This window comes from Hylobates moloch, unplaced genomic scaffold, assembly GCF_009828535.3.
Source record: "Hylobates moloch isolate HMO894 unplaced genomic scaffold, HMol_V3 SCAFFOLD_7, whole genome shotgun sequence".
Classification (NCBI taxonomy): domain Eukaryota; kingdom Metazoa; phylum Chordata; class Mammalia; order Primates; family Hylobatidae; genus Hylobates; species Hylobates moloch.
The window spans coordinates 20,204,204-20,228,736 of record NW_026652282.1 but is presented as its reverse complement, the minus strand read 5'-3'; the positions used below and the strand labels follow the sequence as shown (position 1 = coordinate 20,228,736).

General features: G+C 41.3%; 1 protein-coding gene and 1 pseudogene across 1 annotated transcript in view; both read right to left on the bottom strand.

Moving 5' to 3' along the window:
* PTCHD1 (patched domain containing 1) overlaps positions 1-24,533 on the bottom strand; it is a 70,203-nt gene that overhangs the window by 44,827 nt on the left and 843 nt on the right. The window contains exon 2 of the mRNA XM_032756683.2: positions 24,107-24,458. Within this exon, the coding sequence (XP_032612574.1) occupies positions 24,107-24,457 (351 nt within the window). The 5' untranslated portion in view covers position 24,458. The remainder of the gene's footprint in view (positions 1-24,106; positions 24,459-24,533) is intronic.
* On the bottom strand, positions 5,793-23,340 carry LOC116812207 (protein Hikeshi-like; annotated as a pseudogene).

Sequence of the window (24,533 nt, the reverse complement as noted above, 5' to 3'; positions counted from 1 at the left end):
TGCTTCAAAGAGAATAAAATACCTAGGAATCCAACTTACAAGGGATGTGAAGGACCTCTTCAAGGAGAACTACAAACCACTGCTCAATGAAATAAAAGAGGATACAAACAAATGGAAGAACATTCCATGCTCATGGGTTGGAAGAATCAATACCTTGAAAATGGCCATACTGCCCAAGGTAATTTATAGATTCTATGACATCCCCATCAAGCTACCAATGACTTTCTTCAAAGAATTGGAAAAAACTACTTTAAAGTTCATATGGAACCAAAAAAGAGCCCACATCACCAAGTCAATCCTAAGCCAAAAGAACAAAGCTGGAGGCATGACGCTACCTGACTTCAAACTATACTACAAGGCTATAGTAACCAAAACAGCATGGTACTGGTACCACAACAGAGACATAGATCAATGGAACAGAACAGAGCCCTCAGAAATAATGCAGCATATCTACAACTATCTGATCTTTGACAAACCTGACAAAAACAAGCAATGGGGAAAGGATTCCCTATTTAATAAATGGTGCTGGGAAAACTCGCTAGCCATATGTAGAAAGCTGAAACTGGATCCCTTCCTTACACCTTATACAAAAATTAATTCAAGATGGATTAAAGACTTACATGTTAGACCTAAAACCATAAAAACCCTAGAAGAAGGCCTAGGCAATACCATTCAGGACATAGGCGTGGGCAAGGACTTCATGTCTAAAACACCAAAAGCAATGGCAACAAAAGCCAAAATCGACAAATGGGGTCTCATTAAACTAAAGAGCTTCTGCACAGCAAAAGAAACTACCATCAGAGTGAACAGGCAACCTACAGAATGGGAGAAAATTTTTGCAAGCTACTTATCTGACAAAGGGCTAATATCCAGAATCTACAATGAACTTAAACAAATTTACAAGAAAAAACCACCTCATCAAAAAGTGGGCAAAGGATATGAACAGACACCTCTCAAAAGAAGACATTTATGCAGCCAACCGACACATGAAAAAATGCTCATCATCACTGGTCATCAGACAAATGGATATCAAAACCACAGTGAGATACCATCTCACACCAGTTATAATGGTGATCATTAAAAAGTCAGGAAACAACAGGTGCTGGAGAGGATGTGGAGAAATGGGAATGCTTTTACACTGTTGGTGGGAGCATAAACTAGTTCAACCATTGTGGAAGACAGTGTGGTGATTCCTCAAGGATCTAGAGGTAGAAATACCATTTGACCCAGTGATCCCATTACTGGGTATATATCCAAAGGACTATAAATCATGCTGCTATAAAGACACATGCACACGTATGTTTATTGCGGCACTATTCACAACGGCAAAGAGTTGGAACCAATGCAAATGTCCATCAATGATAGACTCAATTAAGAAAATGTGGCACATATACACCATGGAATACTATGGAGCCACAAAAAGGGATGAGTTCATGTCCTTCGCAGGGACATAGATGAAGCTGGAAACCATCATTCTCAGCAAACTATCACAAGAACAGAAAACCAAACACCGCATGTTCTCACTCATAGGTGGAAATTAAACAATGAGAACACTTGGACACAGGAAGGGGAACATCACACACCGGGGACTGTCGTGGGGTGGGGGGCTAGGGGACGGATAGCATTGGGAGAAATACCTAATGTTAATGAGGGGTTGATGGGTGCAGCGAAGTCAGCATGGCACGTGTATACCTATGAAACTAGCCTGCATGTTGTGCACATGTACCCTAGAACTTAAAGTATAACAATAATAATAATAATAATAAAGCTCTGGTTTGTGTTGGTAAATACCCCACCATGGCCATTTTTCTTCTACCAAGGGAGTGGGAGTTTGGAAAAGATGAGGCCAGTCAGCTTTCAGGAGTCAGTAGGAGCCAGCCCCAGCACATCACTGGGTATATAGACTCATGGGTGGAATTTTGGGATCACAGAGTAGGCATATATTTAGTTTAAGTTTCCAAAGTGATCATAACATTTTACAGTCTCACCAGCAATGTGTGAGAGTTCCAGTTACCCCATATCCTCAGCAACACTTGGTATTGCCGGTCTTTTTAATTTTTTACCATTCTGATGGGTGTGTACTGGTATCTCATTTTGATTTTAATTCGCATTTCCATGATGTCTGAAACTAGGCACCTTTCCACATGCTCATTAGCCCTGTGGCTATCTTCTTTTCTAAAGTACCTGATCAAGCCTTTTGCCCCTTGGATATTAGGCTGTTTTGTCTTTTCCTTACTGTTCTGTGGGAGAATAACTTCAAGACCAGTAAGCTAAACTGTAAACACTGCAAGAATGAAGAGCCCCAGAGGCAGCCTGGTATGCTAGAAAGAGTCTGATACTTAAGTCATACAGACTTGTGTTCATATCAAACTAAGTTAGTCACTTCCTGATGACCTTGAGCGAGACACCCTTCTAGAGCATCAGCTTCCCCATCATCAAAATGGGATTACTGTCTTGTAGTGTTGTTGGCTCCCGAATGAGACAACATAGATGAAATGCCTGGCAGAAAAGCCTATCACAGGTGTTCAGCACTCTTCAGCACTCCTCTGTGCATTGAGAAACATTTCCCCATCTCAATCAGAAAATGTAGCTGGCACCTTCACCCAAACGTTGCTATTTGTGAAGTGCATGATGCTTTTAATTTAATGCCTGGAAATCCCATATTTGTCCTGGCTGTCTAGTGGCGTTGTCATAGAGCAACTGCCTCTCTCATGATGTGAGGGTGGTATTCTTTTTGAGAAGCAGCACTTCTCTTTTTGTTCGAGGTACAATGGCAAGGTTTACTGGATGTGATATTCTGCAGTGACTTATTTGATGTGAGGCAGGAAGGGATTTACAGGGCACTCTTTAGAGCCCTGTCCTCTATTCTGGGGAAAAAGCTGGTGCGAATCAGCACTAATAAGAAACTGGGGCTGTTTCTGAAAGGGCTGCAGAGTGAGCAGCCAAGTTATAGGCCCCTGCCCTCCCTTGTAGGAGTTTGGACTTGTGAGAAGTGATGGGCTTGGCTTAGGCATAACCTCCTCCAGGAAGCCTGCTCTAGACATGCATTTTAGATCCTCCCTGGTCCCCAGGGTGTATACACATCTGTTTTATCACTTGAAATATTATAACGGCATCTTCTTTCAGCTGTTTGAAGAAAGGAACTGAATCTTGTTATTTGTTATATCCCCGCTCCCAGCACAGCGCATGTGGAGAGTAGGCACACAATACTCAAGATAGAAACATTCTGGACAAGCCAACATACTCTTGTACAATCTCCTTGGCATCACCAGCATGCATTAAACAGCTTCCCCTTGCATGTCCTGAAACCTTGTTAAATATTGAGAAGTGATTGAGCGAAAGTACTAGCTAATTCTGAAAGACTAGAGAAAAAAAGCAAAACAAGCAAATAAAAAAGCAAACAAACAAGAAGAAACAGTACATGTTGGAAAGTATGATTGTTAAAATAAGTATATATACTTTTATGTTTGTAAAAGTAAAGATACTGTGGCAGTTTAAAAACAAAACCAAACCAGAAAGTATAGCAACACTTTTGCAGCCCAGCTCTCAAGGGAATACACAGGCAGATATTAATATATGCATTTGTAAAATGACTAGCACATTGGAATGAGAATAAAATATTTAAAAATTCTCAGTCTATCATTTCTTCTCTCCTCTTCCAGGCTGAAGTAGCTTTACCAGAATCAATTTAAACCAGCCTACAGATCTCAAACTATGTTTGGGTTCACTTAAGAAATGGATGAGCTTAGGTGTTACTCTTTTACCTTGTAAATAACATAGCTCATACAAAGCTAAGACATAATGAAATAGAAGAACCTGGAACATAGCAGTAGCCCTGAAATGCCACCTTAAAGTTTTCTATCTCACACTAACCACTTAAAATAATTGTTAAAATCTGTGATGTGCTTATATTATGAGGTGCTTATGCATTATTATAATGGCTATGAGAGGGCTTTGTAACTTTTTTCAGTTGAAAAGGAGCAAAAACGTCCTAAAAGGGAAAAGTGAAATGCTAAAGAGCAGACCATTTTGAGGTGGAAACATTTTCATGGTGCTTTGCACACAATTTTATACAGACAGACCCCAATAGGCGGCAAGCAACTCTCAGTAGGGAAACCTCTGATTGTTTTTATCAGGCAGAGACTGTGGGCTTTGGCAGATCACCCTGTAAAAGACAGTCTGTCAGTCATTGGCTGCTTTCAACGTGTGAATCTGAGGGTAGGGTGTGTACTCACAGGATACTTTCCGTGGAATCTTGGAGTCTATTAGCAGTGAGTGCTGAGGAAGCTTTGCTGTGCCTGCTGCCCTGCTGCCCCAGTGGGCGGGGAGCAGGAGCACCCACACTCCATACCTGTTGCAGCAATTGGCTGGCTCCTCCCCACCCCCTCCCCCCAAAAAGCCTTACATTAATAAAAGCAAACCTACACAAAATGAAAGATTTCCCTGGGGAAAGATGGGAACAATGTCTGGGTGGACTTTAGGAAACAACTTGGGAGGGGCTTTCCGAAATATGCAGAATGGCTAGCAGCAGTTAAAAAAAATAAGAATTTTGGCCGGGTGCGGTGGCTCACGCCTGTAATCCCAGCACCTTGGGAGGCTGAGGCGGGCTGATCATGAGGTCAAGAGATCGAGACCATCCTGGCCAAGATGGTGAAACTCCATCTCTACTAAAAATACAAAAATTAGCTGGGCGTGGTGGCAAACGCCTGTAGTCCCAGCTACTCGGGAGGCTACGGCAGGAGAACAGCTTGAACCTGGGAGGTGGAGGTTGCAGTGAGCTGAGATCGTGCCACTGCACTCCAGCCTGGGAGACAGAGCGAGACTCCATCTCAAGAAAAAAAAAAAGAATTTCACCTTGTTTCCCAAGCCATTCTAGCCCAGCTTCCTGAGGATTTCTTTATATTTTTATATATATATATATAATTGTGTACTTCAAATTTTGGGATTGACAAGAAAGTTGTGTGTTTCTGTGTGTGTGTGTGTGTAAAACAAGCTGAGGTTATGTTTAGATGGCACAAACAACTGTTTTTTTTTTTTTTTTAAATCTGTTTGTCTAGACAGGCCATGGGAAGATAGATAGGTTGCAAGGATTATGGCTTTACACATGTTAACTCAAAGTTTTGTGATTTTTCTCAACATAAAACAAATGGAAAAGGAAGGGCTACCTCTCTAATTTTTCCAGGCTGTACCTTTGCTACCTCCTCCTCATCCATGCTGGTTCCTGGAATACTGGATTAAAAGCCTATGAGGCTTGCTCTGCACGTCCTGCTTCCTTGGCTTGAGTCTCTGATCTAGCCCCTCTAAGCCCTGACCATTTGAACCACCTGAGGAACTTTACAAACTCAGATACCTGGGCCCACCCTCATACCATTAAATGAGAATCTCTTGGTGAGGGTTTAGGTATCTGTATTTTAAAAAGCTTCCCAGAAGACTATAACACACAGCCAAGATTGAGAACCCTTGCATCATTGATAAAATCTTGTTAATTTTGCCTCCCAAATCTCTCAAATCCATCCTCCCATACTCCATTTCCATTGCTCCTGATTTGGTTTCTAGCCCTTATAATCTATGTGGATGGCAGAAACAGCTTCCTAACTTAGCTTTTTTTGCTTTCAGTCTACCCTTCATATGCCACCAGACTTATTTTTCTACAACACAAATCCAAATCTGTCTTTCCTCTGCTTTAAATCCTTTAATGGCTCCCCTACGAATAAATGATGGAGCCCGTGTACATCTTAGATGATGATGGAAAGCAGCTGCCCTTCATCTTAGGTAGGATCTCTTAGCTTACGTTTTTTTTTTTTTTTTTTTTTTGTGAGACAGAGTTTTGCTGTTGTTGCCCAGGCTGGAGTGCAGTGGCGCGATTTCCGCTCACAGCAACCTCCGCCTCCTGAGTTCAAGCGATTCTCCTGCCTCAGCCTCCCGCGTAGCTGGGATTACAGGCATGTACCACCACACCCGGCTAACTTTGCATTTTCTTTAGTAGAGACGAGGTTTCTCCATGTTGGTCAGGCTGGTCTTGAACTCCCAACCTCAGGTGATCCGCCTGCCTCGGCCGCCCAAAGCGCTGGGATTACAGGCATGAGCCACTGTGCCCGGCCTAGCTTAAATTTTTTCAAAAAAACTTTTTATTTAAGACTCATGAGAAGTTGCAAATTAGTTTAGAGCTCCCATGTATCCCTTACTCAGCTTCCCCTAATATCTTTCATTACCATAGTAAATTACCAAAACCACAAAACTGACTTTGGTCAGTGTGACAGGCCTTATTTGGATTTCACCCGTTTTTACATGCATTCTTTTTTGTGTGTATATAGAATACAATGAGATTTTATCATATGTGCTTAATACAATTGTAAAATGATCTCTTTTTCTATCTAGTAGCAGTTCCTAACTCTAACCATGCATTAGAATTTCCTAGGGGAGCTTCAAATAAGTACCTAAGTTTGGGCCCCACTTTAGACCATGCTTTAGTCTAGCGCTTCTCAGACTTTAAGATGTGTACAAATCAACTAAGGATCCTGTTAAAATGCAGATTCTGATTTAGTAGGTCTGAGTGAAGCCTGAGAGTCTGCAGTTCTAATAGGGTCCCACGCGATTGTCAGTGCTACTGATGCTGCCAATCTGTGGACTATATTTGGAGTAGGCCACTGTTTTTAGACCAATGAAATGAGAATCCATGGGTTTAAGGCTTGGGTACAGTATATTTGAGTTACTATGGTGATTCTAATACGTAGCCAGGGTGGAGAACCACTGAGATATGTGATGAAATTTAAAGGCTGTGTGATCCTCGGAGGTCACACCACCCCAACCTCTATTTAAACCATTCTAGGTCATTCCAGTCTCCTCTGATGAGCTATTCAAATGCCAAATAATTCTTGGAGTTAATAATTCTTTCTTACTTTTAATCCATATTCTTCTTCTGAAATTTAAATATACCCTATGTGAACTCTCTCACCAAACTTCCACTTCAATTTCTTCTCTATACTTTTGCTCATCTTAAGATAAAAGGGAAGGAGAGACTGTCCCTTTGCTTTCATACTCAAATTCTGTAAAAGAGATTGCTTCCACATTAGGACCTAGCCTCTTCTCATTCCCTTGTCAATTGGTCGCCAAGCTCACAGATATTAGAATGTTCTTTCTTTAGCACTCGACAAGACTCATTTTCAGCTGCTGACCTTGTTTTCTATCTTCCAGAGCAAACCCCAGCCAGATGGGAATTACCAACTTGCTGCCACCATATAAATACCTAAACCTACTCCCCTTCTTGCCCTCCTGTGAAAATCAAGGGCATGGCTCTCTCTCTTTTTAAGGTCAATTGCTTTCACTGGGTTTTATCTTTCCTTTCCTTCTTTCTAGTACAGTTTATTCCTTCTTCTCCCATGTCCTCAAACTCTACTAATTCTTTCCCATGGGCTTTAAAATATATTCATGTCTCTTCCATATTTTAAAAAAGGCCTAATTAACCCCATGTCCTTTCCACCTTCTGCCACATCTCCCCTTCTTTAATAAACCCTTTACATTTGATGTCTCCAACTATACCTCAAAGGGTGATTTGTGCTTGCTAACTTTATTTCCTCACCTCCCACTCACTTCTCAAACCACTACAGTCTAGATTCTATCCTAGCGCTGAACCAAAACTCAACAATGAGTTCTAAGAAAAATTCAATGGCTACTTTTTAAATCTTCATTTCCTTAAACTCTGAGCAGAGGCACACAGTTAAGTCAATAATAAAAAGTCAAGAAGTACTTAAAAATATCTTGAGATGGTTAAGCATTTTTTTTCAGTTTTCAATGTTTTTAACTTTTAATAAAGATTTTAATTAATCTTCAGTCACTAAGAAGTTTTTAAACCTAGGTTTCATGATTCTTTGACTTCATACTTTTAAATGGAGTCAGTTATCTTCAAGACATGACAAATTTCAGAATCCATTAAAAATTATTTTATTCAAATTATGTTTTCCAAAAGAGAGGGTTCTGTGGTAGTCATCTTTGAAAGTTTTCATACCATTTCAGAAACACACTTTGCAGAATGAACATTTCATATAGGCTTGGTGTCATCTGGGCCTCAGAGACAGCGAACGATGAAGCAAAATTGTATAAGTTGTCCAACATCTTTTGTGTGAACAGAGTGAATGAGTCAACTGAGGATACAGCATTACCTACAGGAGTCTGCTGAGCCATACTGTCCAGTGATTCCACCGAAATTCCCATCTGAGCAACAGATGGAGTTTGGACAATATTCATGGCTCCAAAGGGATGTTGGCTTCCTCCTCCAGATTTAAGACCTGAAATTTTGAAGATGGCACTTGGTTTCCCATTCATGACAAATCATAGGAGTTGTCATACTGGCATCCCATTTGAATCAGGATAGGAAAAGTAGACAGAGCCTACTGGATTCCCATGAAAATGGAATCCATATTTTCATGGGAATCCAGCAGGCTCTGGTAAAGCCTGAGCATGGTTTCTTCACTGCTGCATCCTCTACTATATGCCCGGCAAAGAATGGTACTCAGTAAATATTTGTAGTTTGACTGAAACCCTTTTTTTCTCCCATAATGAATTACATGACTCAACTCTTTCTTCTCCTCCTGTCTTTCGACCTAGCTTTCTCAGTGTTCTTCTGACTTCTCTACCTTTGCCTATTTGTAAATTTGATGTTACTCAAGATTGTCATTGGCACTTCTGATCTTGTCATAACAGAATATATTCTTCGCGGGCAATGAATTCCACCTCCATGGTTTGACTTGTCACCTTTACACTGACCGATCTCCAGTTCACATCAACACTTTACCTCTTCTTCAAACTCCGGATCTTAATTTCCATCTGCCTCCTGAAGATTTGCAAATAAATGGTATGGGAGTATTGCAACTGGCATATATATAACAGCTGAATCCTTTTCTCCAAATTTGTTCTTCCACCTGTTTCCTGTAATGGTTAACACAGCATCATCCTCCTTCTACTCACCCAGCTGAGAAACTTCTAAGCCAATGTCACCCTTTTCCCTTTGATGACTCCCAGATCCAATGATCTTGAAGTCTTATTAATTCTATCTCCCAATCTTTGGGCTGGTATTTTCAGTGTATGTTCTGACGCACATTGGATTCTTGGGATGTTGATAGGGGCCACCAAAAAAGTAAAAAATATTCATCTCAAATAGATTTGAGAAATGCCAAACTGGACAGAGTTAAATAGGTTTTGTTACAGAGGAACTTTTTAGAGCTTTTACTATGATAATGTGCATGCAATATGAGGATCTGATATGGGAGTACCACATCTATTGTTTGCCAAAGTTATCTGGCCACAGAGCTTTTTTTTTTTTTTTTTTTTTTTTTTTAATAGCACTAAAGGGAGCTTTCCTAGAACACATTTTGGAAAATGGTGGTCTGATCTATGTCCTTTCTTCTCTTTCTGCAGCTATTGTATTCCAAGCCTTCTGCCTGCAGACTTACAACAGCTCCTTGGGTGCACAGATGGCATCTCCCTGTCTCCAGTGTCTTGCTTCTCCTATTTAACCCCTACACTTCTGTAAGAGGTACCCTTATTAGAGTTGGATCATGTATCTTCCCAGAGTAGTAGACATGCTGTCCCTTACTCTGTCCTGATTATCTATATTCTTACTTATTTTCTGCCTGTTTTTTTTTAATCCATTACTGACAGAGGAATGTTGAAGTCTCCAACTATAATAGTGGATTTGTCTGTTTCTCCTTTCAGTTCTATCAGTTCGTGCCTCATGTATTTTGATGCTCTGTTGTTAAGTATATACATATTTAGGATTGTTGTATCTTCTTGGAGAATTGATCCCTTTATAATTAGGTAATACCCCTCTTTATTCCTGATAATTGTTCTTGTTCTGATGTTAGCTTCGTCTGAAATGAACATAGCTACTCTAGCTTTCTCTTGGTTAGCAGAATTAGCATCCCTTTACTTTTAACTGTATGACTCTATTTAAAGTGGGTTTCTTATAGACAATATAGAGTTAGGTCTTTTTTTTTCCATAATCCACTTTGACAGTCATCATCTTTTACTTCGTATATTTATACCATTCACACTTAAAGTGATTATTGATACAATTAGATTAATATCTGCCATGGTGGTAACTGTTCTCAGTTTTTTTTTTTTTTTGCATTTGTTCTTGTTTTTTTACCTCCTCTTTTTCTGCCTTCTCTGCTTTTAATTGAGCATTTTATCTCCTCTGTTAGTATATCAATTTTACTTCTTTAAAAAAATTTTTAGTGGTTGCCCTAGCACTTACAATATACATTTATACCTAATTTAAATTCACCTTTAAACAATACTGCTTTATATGTGGTGCAGTTATAACAGGGTATTCCCAATTCCTCCCTCACATGCCTTGTGACATGGCTGCCATTCATTTCACTTATCCATGTTATAATCATCCAATATATTGTTGCTATTGATTTAAATGAAGTTATGTTTCAGATCAATTAAGAGTAAGAAAAATAAAAATATTTTAGTTCAGCTAGTTCAGCTTCATTTATTCCTTCTCTAATACTCTTCTTTACATAGATCTGAGTTTCTGACCTATATAGTTTTCCTTTTTCTTGAACAACTTCTTATAACACTTTTTGCGGGACAAGACTGCTGGCGATGAATTCACTCAGTTTCTGTCTGAGAAAGTCTTTATATCTCCTTCACTTTGAAGCATAATTTTACTGGCTATTGAATTTTAGGTTGATTTTTTTTCTTTTAACCCTTTAACTATTTATCTTCATTCTCTTCTTGCAATTTTTTCTCTGATAACTCTAATGTAATTCTTTTCCTTGTTCCTCTATATATAAGGTGTCCCCCCAACCCTGGCTTCTTTTAAGATTTCCTCTTTGTCTTTGGTTTTCTGTAGTTTGATTATGATACACCTAAGTGTGGTTTTATGAGTACTTATCTGTCTTGGTGTTCTTTGAGCTACCTGAATCTGTGGTTTGGTGTCTTTAATTTTGGAAAGTTTTGGCCATTGTTACTTCAAACGTCTTCTGCTTCATTCTTCTCCCTCTGGTATTCCAATTATGTGTATGTCATATATTTTGATAACCCTGTCTCACAATTTTTAGATGTTCCGTTTGCGATTTTTTTTTCTCTTTTAACTCTTTGTGTTTCAGTTTGTGACGTTTCTATTGCCCTATATTCAAGCTCACTGATTCTTTCCTTGGCAGTTAAGTCTACTGATGAGTTCATCAAAGCCTTTGTTCATTTCTGTTCCAGTGTTTATCTCTAGCATTTCCTTTTGATTCATTCTGAGAGTTTCCACTTCTCTGCTTACATTACCCATGTGGTCTTGATGTCTACTTTTTCCACTAAAGCCCTTAAGATGTTAATCATTGTTACTTTATTTTTTTGAGACAGGATCTCACTCTGTTACCCAGGCTGGAGTGTAGTGGTGTAATCAAAGCTCGCTGCAGCCTCAAACTCCTGGGCTCAAATGACCCTCCTGTCTCAGCTTCCCAAGAATCTAGGACTACAGGCATGTACCACCATGCCCTGTTAATATTTTTTAAATTTGTTTGTAGAGACAGGGTCTTGCTATGTTGCCCAGGCTGGTTATGAACTCCTGGCCTCAAGCTATCCTTCCACCTTGGCTTCCCAAAGTGCCAGGATTATAGGCATGAACCACCTCGCCTGGCCTTCATAGTTACTTTAAATTCCCTGTCTGGTATTGAATTTAAATTCCCATATCTGAGTCTGGTTTTGATGTTTCCATTGTCTCTTCAGAGTATATATATTTTATTTTGGCTTGCCTTGTAATTTTTTCTTCAAGGTTAGACACGTTATATCAGTTAATACGAACTAAGATAATAGGACTTTACAGGGAAGATTTATGTTAATCTAGGGGTCAGAATGTATTTAATGTTTGTTGTAGCTATAGGTACCAGAAGTTTAATTTCCTCTACTGTCCTTGTTTTTGTCTCTCTTGTTTACGTTGGATTTTCCCACATACTTCTCCTCAGAGAGGGTCTGTGTCTTTTTGCTCTTTCAGCTGTAATCCACTATTATTAAACTGCAGCTCTGCTGATGTGGTAGTAAAGTGTGGTAAGGGGAAATTGCTATATAATCTTCCAATGAAATCTCAGTCTTTTAGTAGACCTGTGACCTTCACAAGTATTTCTCTAGTGGTATAGTTTTTTCCTGTCTTCTATTCCCTTCCCTGGCTGTAGTGCTTCAAATTGATTTCTTTGAATCCCTGACCCCTGTTGACTCTCTCCCCACCAACTCTTAGGTAAGGCAGAAAGGCTGAAGGGAGCTGAAATGGGAAAGAACCTAGGATAACGTTTCAGAATCGTGCTCTGGCAAGTCCATTCTCCTGGAGAGTAAGCATTTGTTAATGGAGAACACTGGGTGGATTTCACAATGATAATATTGCTGATCCCATTTTATAGATGAAGAAATTGAGACCTCCCAGAGAGGTTAAGTGAATTGATCAAGGACACATTAATAGTTCACAGCCTCAAACACAAAACTTTGGGTTCTAAAGCGATGCTTTTTCCACTCTGCCCAAACTGGTACCCACTGAATTTTGGTTGCAACTGTCACCTCTCTCTGACAGCACTTGACATCAAACAGTAATTGCCACTGAACATTAGCTGCCAGGGTCCTCCCTGTGGGCACCTCACCTCTGACAACTGACGACTCTTCCTTTACCAAACTCTAGTCAGGCTCCTCTGAACCTTCTTCCCAACTAACCCTTGGCATTCAGATTTCCTTTTCTGTCTTTACATCATCCAATTTTAAGAAGACTTCTTCTAAATCCATTTAACCATAATCCCCCACCCTTTGTATCTGATCATTCTAGATATCTGACCAAATTCTTCATCTCTGACCATCTCTCAGATGATATCTGATCATCCTGGCCAGCTTTCAGCAAGAATCCTGTCGGATTGGTTTAGCCAGAATCTGCCCCTTCCCCCGATGTTTCCTCTTAATAATGTTCTATCCACTGACCCCATCCTGCTCCTTGGCTATAAATTCCCACTCTTCCTTGTCATGTTCAGAGTGGGTCGGATCTCTCCCCAACTGCAAAACCCCACTGCAGTAGTCCCTATACTATCTTAGTGGCTCCTGCTGAATAAACTCTGCCTTATCATTCTTTAACAAGGGTTTTGAGTAACTTTTTCTTCAACAGGACCACAGTACTGGGACGCTATCTCAGAAATGCAGCATGTAGCTCCTGTTTGTGCCTGCTGTACCATCTGGTTTGTTTTAAAGGAAGGCAAATGGCAGATGACCCTGTATGGGAAGTCTTTGGAAGAACGAAAGCTTTGGCAATCCCATATGTGGAGATGGTAGCAACAACATCCATGGTGTGTGTGTATTGTGGGGAAGGTGTATCTCTCTTCCTCCATCTCAGGGTGCCCTTTCCTCTCTTCAGCCCCTTTCTCCTGAATTCCAACACCAGGAGACAGGCAGTAGAGTATGGCCCTCTGTTCAACATGCTTGCCTTACAGTGCAAACTTCAGATATTCAGATTTATTTAATACCCTTTGTAGAAGAGCTATTATAGCATCATTCAGAATTAAGTGCTGAGCAAACAACTTTTTCATCCTGCTTGTATCTTATTGGCCAGATTCCACAGAGAGAGACTGCATTTTTGGAAGTAATCCTGGTAGCTAATTTCTAGGATACTTTATAGCAGTGGTTCTGAAAGTGTGGTCCCTGGACCAGCAAGAACAGCATCACCTTGCGAATCTGTTAGAAATGCAAATTCTCAGGCTCCACCCCAGACCTACTGACTCAGAAGCTCTCTGGGGTGGAGACCACAATCTATTTTGAACAAGTTCTCCAATGCCTATCTGCTCAAGTTGGAGAGCCACTACTTTAGCTTATAGAGGCAATTAATTAGAACTGAGTAGTCAGGATATACAAAGGTTCAGCAAGATTCCTTAGATCCACTAATCTACTGCTCTACTCAAAATGCTGTCTGCAGTCCAGTAGCATCAACATCCCTGGGTGCTTGTTGGAAGTGCAGAATGTCAGTGCTACTGCCTCAGACCTACTGAATCAGAATTTGCATGCTGAAATTCCCAGGGAATTTAGAAGTACAAAGTTTGAGAAGTACTGCTAACCCTCACTTACGCAGAGGTTAATTTTGTTTGAAGAGATTAGGGATAGAGAACCAGATAGGCAGAGGAATCTTCTTTGGTGGATTTGATGTGGAGCCTGAATAATTGCGGATTTCTTTTGGGATCTTATAAAAAGAAATTTTCTAAAGGGGTAGGTGGGGAAGCACACTGAACTAAATGATCAAAATTCACAGTCTGCAAAATTTTGCAACATTCCAGTTTCAGAGGACTTTACAATTATCACGTTGCCTGGTGCTCCTGATCTCTGGCAATTCTTATGACACTCTTCCCTATGAAGTGCTTGCAGATCTACTTATGTGGACGAGATTTCCCAGGGAAACACTGTAGTCATGTAAATTCAGTAAGAGAGGAGAATGATCAACATTCTCACCTAAATCACTGGAGAATCCCTCTTTGGCATGCTGTGCTGTGAGATGTGGTGAGGAGAGCCCTGAAACCAGAGCCCGCAGCTTCTCAGAAGTTTTAATTCAAAAGGCACTTCCCTGGGCAGGAAGTGAAGGCTTTTTTTGTGTGCAAAGCCCCATCAGGCATGAAGAGGAGGTTCTGAGCCCAGAGGAACCATGTTGGTGTGCTGGAATGCAATGCACCCATCCCCATCTGCAGCTCTGCCTGCCTAAGAACTTTCTGCAGGAAGAGGAGCTGCATGCTCAGCAGTAGGTTGAATCCAATTGTCTGTAATGACTCAGATGGAGTCATTAAAGACCAACAAATTGGCAATATGAGTATTGAATGTAGATTGAGCACCCATTATTGCCTGTTGGATCAAAGAAAAACGTGGCTACATGTGTATTTACTCAACAGGCAATAATGGCTTTGAAAGAGCTGGCACATGGGAGGAAATAGCAGTCATTTTCAAAGTAAATAGTAGTAATGATAACACACTTTACAGAAGGCTATGGTTACACAGTGCCTTCACATACTTTATCTCATTCTATCTTTACCTTAAGTGGGTGAAGGAGATGCTATTACACTCACTGCAAATAAGGAACCTGTTTCTCAGGGAGGTTAGGTGACTTGCCCAAAGATACATACTTAGGAGAACTGGAACTTGAACTTGGCTTTCCTGATTCTAAATCCAGTTTTCTGTTTTCAACAGTTAAATTTGAGCCTTGCTACTCAAAGTGTGTTCTGCTGATCTGTAGCATCAGCATCACCTCAGATCTTGTTAAAAATGCAGACTTGCAGGTCCCACCCCAGACCCTCTGAATCAGTCTGTATTTTAGCAAGATGCCTAGGTGATGTGTGTGCATTTTAGAAAGTCGGAGATCAATCGAACAATCTTTACTCAGTATGACTACTTGCCTATACCACACGAACAAAAACAAAATCCAACAACTCAAACCTCATACAATTAAGGTATAAATACCGCAAAATGTTGTTGAGCATTTATAATGACAGCTCTATAGTAGAGATGCATTTTTTTTTCTTGAGACAATTAGAAAGAATTGACAAAGCCATGGTATTAGTGACAGCAGGAGAGCCTCATGGAGGAATGGGTAAAGGAATCTGTATCTTCCACGCTGAAAAATTAGCAGTTTTAGTGTTTCCATGAAACTCACATAAATATGCTGATTTGGTACAAGTATCATTTTTTTTTAAGTTTGCCTTTTAGAACAATACTGTCTGTTACTCTGGGCTAACTTTTAAGAAGAGGGAGACTGAGCAACATCAGAATGTTGATCTCCTGAACACTGGTGCTATGGTCAGGAAAACCATTTGTCCTTGATTTTTTCTTTTAAGTGTGTTTCCTATTTACATTTGAATATGGGTGTGGCCAATGTTTTGAGACTTTTATTTAAGTAAATAAGAGAATGTGTAGTGTGGGGACCTGGTTTCCAGGGTGCTCACTGGGAACTGCACAGGGCTCCACCCTCCGACATGGAAATGGACCACTGAATGGGGACTGAGGTCAAGTTTATACCCTCCCAAACTGTACTTGGACCAGAGAAGGTCGTCAGATATTTGGGTTTCTAAGAATTTCTCCTTATATAAATGGCAGCAGATCTGGAAACAGAATAGATGCTTATTGCTTATCAACAAGTTTGAAACCAAGATTTGTCAAGGATGAAAAATGAATATAGAGCAAAAGAAATCACATGGTCATGGTACCAGGCAAAATTATATTTGACCAAAATAAATCAATAGGGAGGCAGAGCACATTTTCCATCTTACAAGCTATAAACCAGTAACAATTTATTAAGCACCTGCTGCAAACTCCACATTATGCTAGGCTCTAGGAGAGATTTGGCAGTGTCAGACATTGTTCCTGCCCCTGAAGAGTTCATTATCTCTCTTAAGAGAAATGATCACATGACAATATAGCAAATTACATAAGAGTCTACAGCTCTGCATTAAAGAATGTGGATAAGAATGAAAGCCCAATAGATTTAAGGGAGAGAAGAAGCCATGAATCTGAGAAAGCCTCATAAAGTAGGAGGCATGTGAACTGGTCCTTAAAAAGAGGAGGGAGGGCACTTTTAGGGAGAACAACAAAAGTAGATGTGTGAAGATGGGGGCCTGCAGACTTCTGTATTCATAAAGGTGAGAATGAATATGTGCCTCTCAAATATAGAGGTTTGGCATCTAAGACCACGCATCCTGTTGGTGTCTAGGCCCTGTTTGGAGTCATCTTTACCAGCATCCACTGGCACTTGTCAAACTTGAGAATAACTAAATAGCTATGCTGGATGATTCTTAACTGTAAGCTTCATGGAGACAGGGTCATAGCCATCTTGTTGAGTAAAGGGATGAATATCCATTCCCTAGAAACAGGGCCCTAAATCTCCAGATGCATAACTCTAGATGAATATAAGACCCTTAGGGCAGATGCTCTCAGGGTCCCACCCGTATATTCTCAGCTCACACTCACCTCTCCATGCTAAGGTTGCTTGCTATAAACACCTGTAGCTCTGTACCCAATTCTTTTTTTAAAAAAAAAAAATATATATATATAGGGAGAAACACAGCATAAGAAAATGCCAGAAATTTAATGTTCCTAAATGCAGTTGAATCAGCCGATGATGGCTGGAGTTGGGGAAAAAATATTCAGCTTCTTTATCCACAACTGAGATTTCTCTAACACATTCTACAGTGTCTCCCAGAGTTCCCTAGTGAGACTGAGCCCCAGTTGCCCACAGTAGACACTTGCTTAATAATACTCTCTTGATTGGCTTCCTGCTACTCACTGTTTTACTTCCCCACTCCCCTATCAGCCTTTTCTGATATCACCTCCCAAGATAACCGACTGCACTTAAATAAATCATCTTAACTGTACTTGAAGCCTATGAATTAAACCTAAAGTGGAAGACCTAACAATGGGGATCTTTCAAAGTAGCAGAAACAATATTCTCAAGAGGATTTCTTAGAGAGCAAGAAGATAAAAATAGCTTTTTCTATTTCCTCACTGCCTCCTTTTGTTCAAAATATGAATTCTGAAGTTGCAAGCACAACATATTATTCAGGGCTTCCCGTAAGAAATAACAACTGGTGTTGATTTCCTTTTTTTTCTTTTCTTGTCTTTTAAAGGTTAGCGATTACTCACCTCCCCTGCTGGTCATTAAATCAGTCTGGCAGGATTCCTCCGTAGTTCTGTGGCCTTCCGGGTATGTGGTGGAGACACAGGCAGTGCTGCAGACAGGCCTGCTTGCTGTGATGTGCTATCAAGCAGGTGACTTCAAAGGTCTGCTTTAAGCCTATCTCAAGTATCACTTGGGGCTCACACTGAGCCCCGAAATCAGGTCCAGATGGCACATCCCACAAAGTCAAAGTTGATCAGCTCACCAGCATCTCACATTTCCCTGGCTCTTGTGCCAAGGGACTGGAAACACTCAGGTAGAAAACAAATAACTTCTGTTAGCTTACTTCTCCTTCTCATATTTGTAAGGAGTCATCAGTTCAATGCTTGACTGTCCTGTGAGGTTTATAGGTCTGGTGAATCCTGAGAGGCTCAGTTTTTGTGGTCATTTAAAATATAATCATCCTTCCCTAACTCTAATATGGCATCTATCAAGATGCCATGAGTTATTACAAAGGTGGGCTTCCTCTCCCACTAAGGTTTTATATCTAAATTTCAGTTTAATCAAAGTTTGTCTCAAATGTGTACCTAAATGGAGAATTAAAAGGCTGCTCCCCAAATCTAAATGAGACAAGTGGGCATCTGACATACTAATCACACAAATGAAATGTGCTTAAAAGTCAGACAACCCTAGGATGAGACTGTGCTTAGATTATTTGGATACACTACCTACGAAATGAAAGGAGAATGAAAACCGATCTCAGTCTCTCCTTCATTTTCCCCTAGTACAAAAATAAAGAGTAAAAGTCAATTGACTGACCCAGCAAATGCACAAATGCTGCCTTTTCAGGCCCAGGCTCAATCTTTTCTAAGAGTATCTGCCACTTGGATAAAACTCACCAGAAGTGCTATGCCCAAGGCTTCATAGCACCTGGCACCAAACAAAGCACCCTGAGATGCTAAGAGAAGATTCTAGCATTAGCCTCTGTGGAGATGACCTTTAAGGTGCCTTCTAAACCCAAGGTTCTTTGATTCCGTGTTTCTTAGATGCAAGCTCTTCTATTGTCATTTTATACTTGGAAAAGCAGAGAGGCTGGAATAGGCAACAAAGCACTGCCTCCTGCCTCCTCAGGCCGCTGCTCACAGTGGGGTCTTACACACTGTCAGAAGAAGCCCCACCGAAGTGGGCAACTGCTACTGACTGATGCTTAAGGCATGCCAATAATGGGCACTCTAGTAATGGACAAGTCTCAAAGGCCAGTGTCAGCTTAGCCACTTCGTCATTTAAGCAGTTATACTGCATTCAGTTTCTTGGGCTCCTCTACAGCAGGTGGGATTTAGACCTGAAGGGGCAGAGCTATCGAAGAGAGCAAGATAATTGCATTTTGGGGAAGATTACACCGGAAAATCTGGTCTCTGCTCAACTGCCCAAGAGAGCATCACCTCAGAGGTCATAATATTTGTCCCCAGAGCTCTGTGAACTTCTCTTTGGCATTGTTTCATTTTACATAATCAATGTAGCAAAAAAAGAATCTTTAAAAAACAAAAGAAACATGCAAAGCAGAGAGTTTCTCCACCTTGGCACTATTAACATTTGGGGTTAAGTAATTTTTTTGTTGTGGGGGCTATGCTGTGCATCACAGGATGTTTAGCCGCAAACCTGGCCTCTACCCACTAGATGCCAGTAGCACATGCCTCTTCCCCAAGTTGTGAGAACCAAAAATGTCTCCAGCCATTGCCAGATGTCCCCTGGGTGGGTGCACAGTCAGCCCCGGTTGAGAACTACTGCCTTACAGATTAACATTATTAACTTCTTGAAAGTGCTCTAGTCATGAAATTTTAGAATACAACATAGGAACTTTTAACGTATAGATAGCAAATCTCTCAGGCTTCGTGAGCCACAATTTCTGCTATATAGCCTTCTTGGTTTTTGTTTTGTTGTGTTTATAATCTTTTAAAACTGTAAAAACTCAGTCTACGTTAAAAAATAGGCTGAAATTTGCTGATCCTTAGATTGTAGAGGAAGAAATGATGGTGATTCCTATAATGATTGAAAGTGTTGAGACAGCATTTGGAAAAACTGTGATCTTGATCTAGCTACCCAGTCTTTGTGACTCCGAGCTAGCAGTTATGCTGCCTTTCTTGGAAAGCCTGAAGTAAATAACTTCAAGTTAGATTTTATTAACCTTGTTTGCAACTTAATTCTATTTAATGTATTTAAACATAAAAGGTTTAAGTAAAACAGAAACTTGATATTTGAACGAAATGAGATCTCCTAGTAAATGGAAGAATGTTTGCTATGTGAAGATGCGTCCTTCCCGTGGTTTGGAATAAAACATTCTGAGTTTCCCCTGAAGAAGAGGACTTTGTACAAAGGCAATTCCCCTACCCAATTTTCAAACTGAAATATGTTTTGATATCACTACGAGGGTTATCAAGGAGGGAAGAATGATATCTTGCAAACAAAGAATCCTAGAAACTGTCTGTAAAGTTGTAAAAATAAAAATCTCACTATGCAAACACATTTCAAATTTGCTTTTATGGAATTTTCCTTAACTTATCACATAAATGTCTGAGTAAACTAGGGAGGGTCTATTCAACAAGTATTTATTGAGTACCTATTATGTGCCAGGGACTGTGTAAGGAACTAAAGTTCAATCAACCTGGACCCTGCCAATGAGCAGCACTCAATCAGGAAGCAGCTACATTCAATCATCCAGAGATTTTTTTTTTCCAATAAAATCTTCTTTCTATCCTTGTATATTGTTAATTATAAATATCTTATGCTTTACTTTGGGCATTTGGAGTTTCTGTATGTGGATTTTAATTGACACTAGACATAATCAGTTAAGAAAAATATTCTTATGATCCAATTACCACTATTAGAACAACTGGATGGGATGGGATATAAAACTTTGGTCAACTGTACTTCATTTGGATAACAAAAATGTACATTTTAAATCATTCCAGTAGTGTATCATATGAAAGTAAATTATAATGAAAAGAACACTGGGCTTGGAGTCCAAAACCCTGGGTCCAGTCCAGGTTCTAGTCTTATTTTTTTTCCCATGGACAAGTCAGTTAACTTCTAAGAAGTAGTTTTCTCATATGTAAAATGGGATATAGCATTTTTCCTAATTTACTGTATTTAAACATACTGTATATTTATAACCTATAAAGTCCTATAAAGATGATGTCATTATCATAAGTACTGGGCTGTACTGATTCTTCACTTTACATAGATGATTCTGGAATAAATAAAGAATTGCTTTGTTACCAGCCTGGATCAATTCTCAAAGGGACCTACTTACACTTCATTTTAGGTGATCGCAAAGAAACGTATCTATAAAAGCTTGTGAGGCCCTACTTTGAAATTTGCTTTGAGATGAACATCATGGATTTTCTGTTACAAGATATAATCAGCTAAATTTAATTTTCTAGGCAAAGGAAGACATTTGAAGAGCAGCATTTATTTAAAGAGGTTCAGAAACTACAGCATGAGCCCTTGTCAACACCAGCAGGTCCTACCCACTTTTGCCTAATATTGCATCTTTGTCCTGTAGCCTTCAGGGGAAACCAATGCTAGGGGGAGTCATGCCTCACAGTGTGGGGTCAACTTCTACGCTACAGTGATCAGAGTATGGCAATCATATCACTTGTGCAAATTCGAGAAAGCTCCTCCCAACCAGATCAGCTGGATTTTCAAATACCGATATTTTTCTGTAATACTCTCAATTACATTTAAAAACGTCAACCTGGCTGTTCGTTTTCTGTCATCACTTCCTCCCAGTCTATTTTTTTTTGTCAGCAAATAGTGGGGCCAATATCCCAAGAAGGATCTACTTCAGTGCACAGGTACAATCCCAAAACATTAAGAGGAGAGAATGGGTCTACTCTTCTTGCTTGAAGCAACACCCTACACAGCCCTACAAGTCACCTCCTCAGTTTTGTACCGGGGTCTGAAAAAGCCTCAGACCTGCTTATGCTCTGTCCACTTCACTTCATTTCAAATGTGACGCCATAAAACCGGCAGGGTCTGTTCGGTGTTGTGTAGTGTTAACTGTCAATGCTATCCTTGATGCCAGTAACGAAGTATCAGAATAACACTAGTAACAACAATAACAGTGATTCTTTCACTCCTGACACCTTTTGTAAAGGACAAGTCATCATGTCTCTAAATGGAAAAAAATATTTAAAAAAATAAGTGCTCACTCCCACACTTTACATTACCATGACTAATGAAGGTCCATCTCTTCCTGTCCCCTGGCTCCATACCTACCAAAAGTAGGGGTTGGATGCAGAAAGAAAAAATTAAACATATAATTTAAAACTGAAGACAGTTAATTCCTTGGTTTCGTAAGTCTGGATTTTTATAAGCTGTATGAACTCATTTGACCAGAGAGACATCAGCTAGAAATAAGTTTGGACCACTGTTAGGCTTGGTTTTGATTTTACTCAGACACCTAGAAGATGAAAAACCATCCCACTTCGTAAAACAATCCACTGATTTGACCATTGTCCTTTAAAGTTGCCCTTTAGACATGGAGGCAAAGCGAAGCCTCTGTCTCTCCAGTCTCAACCTTCTCCTATAACACTCTTTTCTGTCCTGAACTGATCAAAATCAAATAGGGAAGAAGTAATCCATTTGCAAAGAGATCTGATGTGCTTGCTGATGTCTCATTAACCTTGAGAGTGACTGTAACTGGTGACTGCCTGTCACAATGGTGTGATGGTTTGTGAGGGGGGGGAAAGGCAATGGAAACATCACCTTGAAAAAAAACACAAAAAGAGAAATATCATTTAGTAGGTCATCAATCAAAAGATGGGGCATTTCCAACTGTCAGAACTGGTTAAATTACAGTTTCCTTATGCCCATGATGAATCTACTACGTGTTTTCTTGGGAAAGCTTTTGGAGCAGTATTTATCTGTGTCCCAAAATATAGTCACTAAAGTATTGAGAAAAAAAAAACAAAAAACCACTTTGACCCTGGAAGTCTAATCATGAGAAAAACAAACATCTCGGGATTAATGTTATTAAGATTCTGTGATGAGTAAATGTGTGATTTGTGTGCCATTAAAAATATCATGAGCCACTCAGCGTGGGAAGATCCTAATTCCATTGAGCCCCTAGTCAGATTCCCCTCATTACTAATTGCTGATTGATAACATGTCAACAAACGGACATAGGAAAATAATGGATGGAAATTAGCTTGTCTCCAGGGATAAACTATTACCTGTAGAGGAAAAGAAGAGCAAAGAGTTCCCCAGGTTTCCCGGCAGACTCCCCTTCGGATAAGTAGACTAGAAATCTAACCAGCCTCTAGTACCAGACCTGGACTAGAGACTCACACAAAACCATCACCTTCCATCCCTCTGCACCAGAGTCCCAGCTGGGACTGGTTCTTGTCTGCCCTCCCAAAGGAGAACCTTAAGTAAACAAGCTCCACAGTCCCCATCAGGGCTTCAGATGGAACATTCTCACCTATCTTGCCTTTTCTCTCCTGAGGTCTCCACTTTTCCATCTCTAGTCCTCACTCCTCTGCTTTTCTTAGGAACTTCCTGAAAGTTACCACCTTAACCTCACTTAACACATCAAATTCCCACCTCAAGCTGATGGCACAACCGGTTTCTGCGAGTGTCACCCTCTAACCAGCTGCTCGGTTTCCTGTGCTCTTCTCGGGGCCACACAGCCTGGCTTCTGTTCTCACCCTTCTGGCTTTGCCCCTCACCCCCATGCTCAGATGCACCCAAATAAAAGTGGATTGATCGGTTCCCTCTTTTCCTAAAGTTTTGGCATTTCTTGAGGAGCTGCTGTGAAAGACGAAGTAACTGCGAATTACAAACATAATTTCATACCCTAGAAGATAGAGATGGCTACCTCGCTCCGGAGAAGAGAGCAGCAGGGCAGCCCCCTGTCCTCGCCAGAGACCACACTTCTTTCTGGGTGGGTGGAGGCATTTTCCTCACCATCCCGCCTCACATTCTTTTGTCCTTTTCCAACCTCCCCCACCAACAACCGTTCCCCAAACACTCCGGGGGGCCAGAAAAAGGGAGAAACAAAACTGAGCACAGGGAGGGGGATCTCGGAATCCCCTCCAAGCATAGTATTTTGCTCTCAAGTAGTAGGACTTTCCAGAATGTCTTCTCTCGTTCTGCTCCTTCCTGGCCCAGTTACCCCAAAGCCTCCCCACCCCCAAGCCCACTGCGACCAAAACAAGCGCACCGACCACAGCACTGTGGCCGCCGCCGCCCCAACTGTTGCAGCAGCTGCGGGGTGGCGGTGGTGGCGACGCGGGCAGGGCTGGACCCCGACCCCGACGCTCCCTGTCCAGGAGGCTGGGAGGCTCCAGTCGGCCGCCCTGGGGCGCGCGGTGCAGGAGAGTCCCTGCGGCAGCTGCCTGGGCTAGGAGAGGTGGCGCTCTCAGCCGGGACCCCAGCGCAGAGCCAGCCCGACCGCCGCCGCGGTGCTGGCGGAGTCAGCCCGCACCCGTCCCCTCTCACCTTTAAGATCAGGTCGGTGTGATGCTGGTCCAGCATGTTGGCTTTCTGGAAGGAGGTGACGATGACCCGGCCGTAGCGCCCGGGGGTCTGCAGGTCCGAGTAGAGACGGTGCTTGGAGCGGTTGACCGGGAAGAGGCTGTTAACGAGGTTGCGCTCGATCTTGGCTAGGCTGTGCTGGGGCGCCAGCAGGTGCTCCACGCTCTCCTCGACCTGGTAGCGGCTGAAGCTGGCGCCGAGCAGGATGGAGATGAGCACCGGCGCCGAGGCGAAGAAGACAGGGTGACTGGCAATGAAGTGGCCGAGCCGGGAGAAACACGTCCTCAAGCCCCTGTGCAGAACCTGCCGCAGCATCCTAGAGCAGAGCGGGCGCGGGAGGAGGGCGAGGCGCACGCTCGGCGCGGGTTCGGGCGGCGGCGGCGGCGGCGGC